The sequence below is a fragment of the Rosa chinensis genome, chromosome 2 (assembly GCF_002994745.2).
Source record: "Rosa chinensis cultivar Old Blush chromosome 2, RchiOBHm-V2, whole genome shotgun sequence".
Taxonomy (NCBI): domain Eukaryota; kingdom Viridiplantae; phylum Streptophyta; class Magnoliopsida; order Rosales; family Rosaceae; genus Rosa; species Rosa chinensis.
The window spans coordinates 32,300,783-32,307,962 of record NC_037089.1 but is presented as its reverse complement, the minus strand read 5'-3'; the positions used below and the strand labels follow the sequence as shown (position 1 = coordinate 32,307,962).

Below are 7,180 nucleotides of genomic sequence, written 5' to 3'. Positions count from 1 at the left end.
AAATTATCACTGTGAATTACCCATTTCATCGACAATCAGATCCATATTGACTGTCTATCAACAAAACACGTAAAATTGGCTTAGAAGAAAACTTTTTCCTCTATATGTTAGAAAGAAGGCAATATTCTCAAAATTTGGCCTAGTTAAAGTCATGGGGTCACAGAGACAAGTTTGTTTTTCAACCCAAAAAAGACCAGGGATATTAGGAAACAAAAGCCAAAACAGTAGAGACAAGAACTTGAATTGAAGAAAAGAGTAGGTGAAACTTGAATCAGATATTATTATTCATCATAAAGTCAACCGAAAAAGTGGGGGATCAATTTAACAGACGGGTACAACCATAAGTTTCCAGGACAGCGATATTTCTTATGCTACCAGTCCACCTCCCCCAGAAACTCCCATATTACAGACCATAATTAAACACTTTCTTATTTAATGCAGTTCAGTCTCAAATCAAGCATGTGAAGGTAGCAGCTGAGGCATGAAAGCCAAGTCTACTGAGACAAGGAGTTCCCCACATCGATCACAAACCGATACCTGACATCTGATTTAGCAAGTCGCTCCATAGCTGTGTTAATGTAGTCCATTTTAATTAGCTCGATTTCGGAGGTAATATTGTGTTTGGCACAAAAGTCAAGCATCTCCTGCGTCTCTTTAATCCCTCCAATGTCGCTTCCACCAACGAGCTTCCTCCCTAAAAACATGACAATTTGATCCTTTTGAGCATTAGTTCATGCTTTATATATACCTTAAGAAAACCTTGGCAAGCAACTTAATGACCTATCTTTATTCTCAGTAGAAAGAACAAGGAATTTGCAATTTACATATCATTTCAGGAACAAGTTTATTTTAGACTTTATAGTGACTGATTTTAAAAGAGGGAAAGAAAAACATAACATATAGAATATATCGATATCGTTAGTTGTTGTATACGCATACCCAGAACCAATGGAAATATAGGCAACTCCAGTGGCTTATTAGGCAAACCCACAGTAACCAGCTTCCCATTCAGCTTAAGTAGACCAATTAATGGAGCAAGGGCATGAACTGCAGCTACTGTGTCAATTATGTAATCCATGGTACCCATCGCTGCCTGAACAGTAGAAGCAGAAAATAACACTTGCATTAAATATTTGACAAGGCTAGGGGAACCATAACATAACCATTTTGAATTTTTCTTTGATTTATCATTAGTTCATTACCTTCACTTGTGCAGGGTCAGTTGAAACAACAAAAGAATCAGCCCCAAGTCTCTTAATAGCCTCATCCTCCTTAGCTGGGGAAGTACTGATGACAGTTACCTTCAAACCAAATGCCTTACCAATTTTGACAGCAATATGACCTAGTCCACCAAGTCCTGCCACGCCCAAATGCTTTCCAGGCTCTGTCATGCCGTAGTACTTCATTGGACTATACACAGTGATCCCAGCACATAGAAGTGGAGCACCAGAATCGGGGGGTAAGTTATCAGGAAAGCGGAGCACAAAGCAATGATCAACAACAATCATATCAGAATAACCACCATAAGTTTTAGTTTTGTCATGATTGTGGGAGTTATATGTGAATATCACTTTGGGGCAATAGTTCTCCAAGTCCTGCTGGCAAGTCTCACATGCGTTGCAGGATCCCACAATAACCCCAACTCCTACACGATCACCTTCTTTGAATTTTGTCACGCTTTTCCCAGTTTTGGTCACAACACCAACCATTTCATGCCTATAAAATCCACTAAAATGCTTCAACACACATTGGACAGATTTTTACAAATATGAAGACAGAAGAAGTGCACCTTTTAGAAGCAAATATTAAAATCATATTAACTTATGAGCTGATATGCTGGAATTGCCACATAAATATTGCATACACTAGCATTGCATGTTCTAAGTAATAGGACACTCATAATTCTATATTGGAAGTCATTTATTTGTACAAGTGAATTCTAAAAATCAGAAAGCTGATTTAAGACTCGAGAGAGATAGAAAATAAATCTTAAAACTCGTTGTGTTAATCAAACATCCAGTCACTAGTAAATGGCTCATATTGGTGCAAAAACACAAAATTGTGAAGTAGGCTTGCATAACGTTGTATATAGTAAACTTGCACCGGCTATTTCCAAGTTAACAGAGCAAATAATCGTTACAAAAAATCTCAATAAAAAAAAAAATCCTTACACAATACTAAAGCTGTAAGATATGCAATTAGAGAAATTTAGAAACTGATGTGAGACTACTATGATTACCCAGGTACGATAGGATAGTTGGTGATCCCCCATTCGTTCTTGACAAAATGCAAGTCTGAATGGCAAACCCCACAATAGAGAACTTTTATTGTTACATCACCATCAGCATTTTCCCTGCCAACAATACACAAACCAGCTCAAGTAATTGACTCTGCATTCTGCTCTAGTAGTACCACAGATATTAAGTGATCCTTCCATTTGATCTATTTCATCAATTTCCAGCACAAATTAGTGTCAACGAAAACGAATCACATGGCCACAAGGGGTGTCCTCCCCCACATCAAGTCAGTACCCCAAACTTTTGAAAGCATCAACCATGATGAAGAACAACCAAGACCAAGACCAAGACCCATTGCATAACATGGTCTAAACTGGGATAAACAAGAAATATATTTCTACTTGTGATAACCGAAATCTTAGTCAGGTTCTGTCTAGTTGCTATATTAAGCAAAACCCACTAGAAATTTCTTCATCAATTTACATGTAGCAATATTCTCTAGCAAAAGTTAAAAAATTTCCATCATATTGTGTGAAAACATGAGCATCCAGTTACCCAATTTCAATTAACAGCATGAGTATGAGGCTTAATAGAACAAGTCATTGATAGTTTAAAAGAAGGGGTTTTGCTGCAGAGAACAAAAAGCTAAACCCTTTTGGGGTGATGGCAAACAGAAAACTATAAAGCTACAACAAGAGAGTACTCTCTATACCATATAAGCCAAAACAGAGTTCAACTTATAATATTGCTTATATGCCCAGAAAGAAACAGAAAAATAGTTGTATATATGTTTACGATTCTGGGATTGATTTTGGATCATCCTGGTCTTTGTATTTCAAAGCAATATAATAATGAAGAAAACACTTAAGGGTCAAACACAGTTGAAATATACCTTCTAGAGAAATGAAAGGGGGAAAGCGACCCAGAAGAGTCTCTGGCAGCCCAACCAAAAACCTTCTGAGGGTGTTCTTCTTTCGGTGATTTTGCCATTCTCACAACTCTTCTTCGGTTCTTCCTCCCTCAATTCCTTTTCTACTCACTGTAGTTGCACTATCAAATAGTAGGGACACAGCACTCAGGCAGTGCCTATATGCTCCATATATAGAAGAATCTTTCTTCTATACTTCCACATACAATAATTATGTTATCTCAGCCATCCATACGTGGAGTTCATTATTTATCACTTAAAATTATTCAATCTCAAAGGTATGTGTATATTCATGCCGTGTACGGAAGACTCTCCCATAGATGTGGTGAAAGACGGGGGAGATGAGCCACCATTTAAGGCCGGAATTGTTGAAAGACAGAGGAGATGAGCTACCATTTAAGGCTGGAATTGTAGTTCGAATTGATATTTGAGCTGCCAAATTTGGTGGAATTCAGTCATGTCTGAGTTGCTAATCTTTGATAATTTTTTTTTTTTTTGGACCGAAAATTGATCTTTTTCAGGATCAAAACCCGAGGCTGCCACAATCCCTTAATTGATGTTGGCATGGGGAAGGTGGCAAAACGGGCCTTAAAGGCCCCTATTTCAGCTTTCAACTACCATTTCTTCCCTTCCACTGAATCATTAGTGCGTACTGTGTACTCAAAAAAGAAACAAAAATAAAAAGCATTTCATTGAAAGAAATGAAATGAGAGATAGCTATGAAATTACTATTTGCATTAGGAGTAACCAGCCTGCGTTTTGATCTGAATTTACCAGCATGATCAGAATGCTGTGCAGGAATTGTCACGCTCTCAACTTCAATTGTTTTATGGCTGTAGAACTTTATATTAGATGTGGGAGTTACGAAAACAATTTTTTTGGAGAAACTAAATTCTTTTTTTTTTTTTTTAAGGAATTGAGTCTCTTCATCTATTTATATATGATTTTAGATTTGAATACCAAATTGGCCCACACTAGAACCTCCCTTGCATTTTTTTTTTCCGAACCAAAGGACGTCAGCCATATTCATAAGAAGCAACATTACACGTAATGATACACCCAAGAGGCAATACCAAATTTTTTTTAGGGAAAATTTCACAAATAGTCACTCAACTATGACTCATTCGACACTTTGGTCACTGAAGTTTCAAATATATCACTTTGGTTACTTAACTATTACACTGTCAATCACTTAAGTCACCCAAAGAGTATTAACAAAGTGACTTAAGTGATTGACAGTGTAATAGTTGAGTGACCAAAGTGATATATTTGAAACTTCAGTGACCAAAGTGTCGAATGAGTCATAATTGTGTGATGCCCCGGAAATTCGTATTTATTTTCCGAGGATTTTCCGGAATTTAAATTGTGGGTATCGGATGGTTTCGTGGCTCGTAGAAGGAGTGGAAGTGTTTCGGACGAATTTTTATTCGCAAAGTGTGGAATTAGGAGGGGGGTTTCAAGGTTGACTTTTGATACGTTGAGATTCTCCAAAAACTTCCTTCACGAAAGTTATAGAGCGCGTCGATACGAGTTTGTGGACATGCGGAACGCGAGAATCGGAGTTCGTATGAAGAAGTTATGGGCTTCGGAAAAACATTCCATTTTGGTATAAAAGGACGAAATTTTCCGGAAATTGCAAAGAAGGCCAGATTTCCAAAAACGGAAACCCAGCCCTCTCCCGAGCCCGCGCGCAGCCTCCACTTCGCCGGCGTCGTTCTCGCTCCTCCGGCCACCGTTTGCTTCCATTCAAAAGTGGGTTTTGCTCGCCTCAATCCCCTCTTGAGGTCTGTGGAAGAATTGAAGAGAGATTCGAGCTGTGGAGGGAGCTACATCGACTGGAAGTGGCCGCTTTGGGGATAAAATCGCCTTGATCGGAGTCGGAGATTCCGGCCACCTTTGCCGGTGATTCTTGAGGGCTTTTGGAGCTTGGAGGACGTTGATGCTTCCCACAAGGTGGCTTGCATCGATTCAACTCGTGGAGGTCGAATTTTGGAATTGAAATTCTAGGGTTTCAATCGAGCTGTTTTGTTCTAAGGTAAAATTCGATCGATTGGTTCATATTTGGACTTTGTTGTAGTTATGAAAGTTGAAATTGGGGTTGAGATGAAGAACTTTGGTGTTGGGAGTTTTGTCAAATTCCGACTTTGGTCCGGCGGAACTGTGGTGGTGTTTTCCGGCAGTTTCCGGCCACCTCAGGGATAGTTTCTGTTCCTGAGTTCGATCTACTCGTCGATACGAGCATTTGGATATATTGTTTGTAATTTTTGGAGATCGTATGAATATGTTGTGATTTTTACGGTTTCGGACCGTTCGATGATTCGATCCGTGAGGAATTGAGTGTCCGATCGACTTTTGCTTCGATTCAAAAGTGGGTTTTCGAATGTTATTCCTTGTGTTTCATTGACTGAATCAAGGCTGTACTTCCTTAGGTGCTTGACAGAGGACGTTCTGTAAGCAGTCTAGTGGTGTGAAGACGCAGCGGGAGTTTCGAGGTGAGTAATCTCACAAGGTTCATTAATGAACAGAATTACCATTATCGTTTTGGCGTTAATTATTTAACTGCAAACTATAGTTGGTATTAGTAGGCATTCCTGAGCGAATGACTACGTATATATATATTTACGTGAAACTTTAAGACATGCAGAACACAATTCACCTCTAAGGCACCCTATGCATTTCAAATTAAAATCAACCAGAGCTGGTTATAGAGATAGAAAATCGAACAAATTAAAATCACATGTCGAGAACAGATGCGCAGACCTCAACTGAGAATGGAGAGAGAGAGAGCATCGCGTCTACCAGTTCAACACCTTTTATACCCAAGTCAAACAAAACACCGCAATTAGGCCAACAAAGGAAGGGTAAAATAGTCATTTCCCAGTACCGGCTCGGCTCGAGCAGGCACCCTTACTAAGCCGATGAACAGTTAAGTTGACTGAGAATTAGAAGATAGAAAATTGTTGCGTGTCCTTATTTATGGAAGCAAGAGAGAGCGAGCTAGAGGTTATTTGCATGGCAGAAATAGAGAGGGAGAGAGGTGGAGAGAATTGGTTCTGGTGAAGGCCTCTGTTGAATGTGACTGGGTTTGATCTATAAATGATTAATTTCTTATAATGTGCATTGCTTTTGTGTTAATTAACATGCATGCATGATATATTGATTCAATCTATGTAATCAAATGCGCCCCAAAAAGGAATGAGAAGTGAACCACCATCCAACTCTATATTCTATAAATGGGTTGATTTTCTGCTTATATGCATTGCGTTTATAAAGATTAAGTCCATATGAGGATGACAAGTGATCGAGCCACCATCCCACGTTCTCTATATTTGCTTTAGTCTCTACTCATATGCGAAAAGCCGTCCCACTTAACGTGCAGAGATACCATCGAACTTAATCAATTATAAGCCTTATCAGTTCATTCAACTCTATTCAATTGAAGAAGAGCAATTTCCTTTCCAAAAATCTCATATGATTGTTGTTTGCTATTAATATTAAAAAATCTCTTCATAAAGCCTATTTCAACCAATTTAACCCTATAAGTTATACGGTTCAGTTCTCATATCTAATATAATTGCTTTAACATCAATTATTCCAAATGTGAATCATTTTTTTATTGGTGGGTAACTAGAGATAAAGAGAGACAAGAAGCCTCCTTAACTCTAGATTTTATTAAAAAAAAAAAAAAAACCAATTACGAAAGGAGGGGTTAAACCAAATCTCCTAAGAAAAAGTCAAGCAACTAAACCAACACCAACTACCGAAAACAAAAATTTGTAGTCCTTGCAGATAATTATTGCTCATTTACGTTAGAAATTAAATTCGAAGAGGACTAGCTCAAAACCAGCTTTATGATGTCCTCGGTACAAACAAGCCATCTCCTTTTAATCAATTTTTCCTTTTCTCTTGATACTGGAATTATGTGGGTTTAAACTTTAAGACCTTATTAGAGTTGTTAGTAGATTGTATTGTGTCAAGGTATTAAATATTTTAGAATAGGAAAACTCCAATCTAA

General features: G+C 38.1%; 1 protein-coding gene across 1 annotated transcript; it reads right to left on the bottom strand.

Annotated features, from left to right (window-relative positions):
- Window positions 1-256: 256 nt before the first annotated feature.
- On the bottom strand, window positions 257-3,603 carry LOC112185445 (probable cinnamyl alcohol dehydrogenase 9). The gene is made up of 5 exons (XM_024323697.2): window positions 3,130-3,603; window positions 2,240-2,353; window positions 1,203-1,716; window positions 940-1,093; window positions 257-694 (listed from the first exon to the last, which is right to left on the bottom strand). Exons 1-5 carry the CDS (start codon window positions 3,225-3,227, stop codon window positions 495-497), a joined length of 1,080 nt encoding a protein of 359 aa, XP_024179465.1. The 5' UTR covers window positions 3,228-3,603; the 3' UTR covers window positions 257-494.
- Between the last annotated feature and the right edge of the window lie 3,577 nt (window positions 3,604-7,180).

What these genes read in the sequence shown, in the direction of transcription:
- LOC112185445 (XM_024323697.2), bottom strand. Translation starts at nt 3,227, where the DNA reads ATGGCAAAATCACCGAAAGAAGAACACCCTCAGAAGGTTTTTGGTTGG. An exon ending in CCCTTTCATTTCTCTAGAAG is followed by an intron (nt 2,354 to 3,129) that starts GTATATTTCAAC and finishes TATTGTTGGCAG; the next exon opens with GGAAAATGCTGATGGTGATG. An exon ending in CTGACCCTGCACAAGTGAAG is followed by an intron (nt 1,094 to 1,202) that starts GTAATGAACTAA and finishes TCTACTGTTCAG; the next exon opens with GCAGCGATGGGTACCATGGA.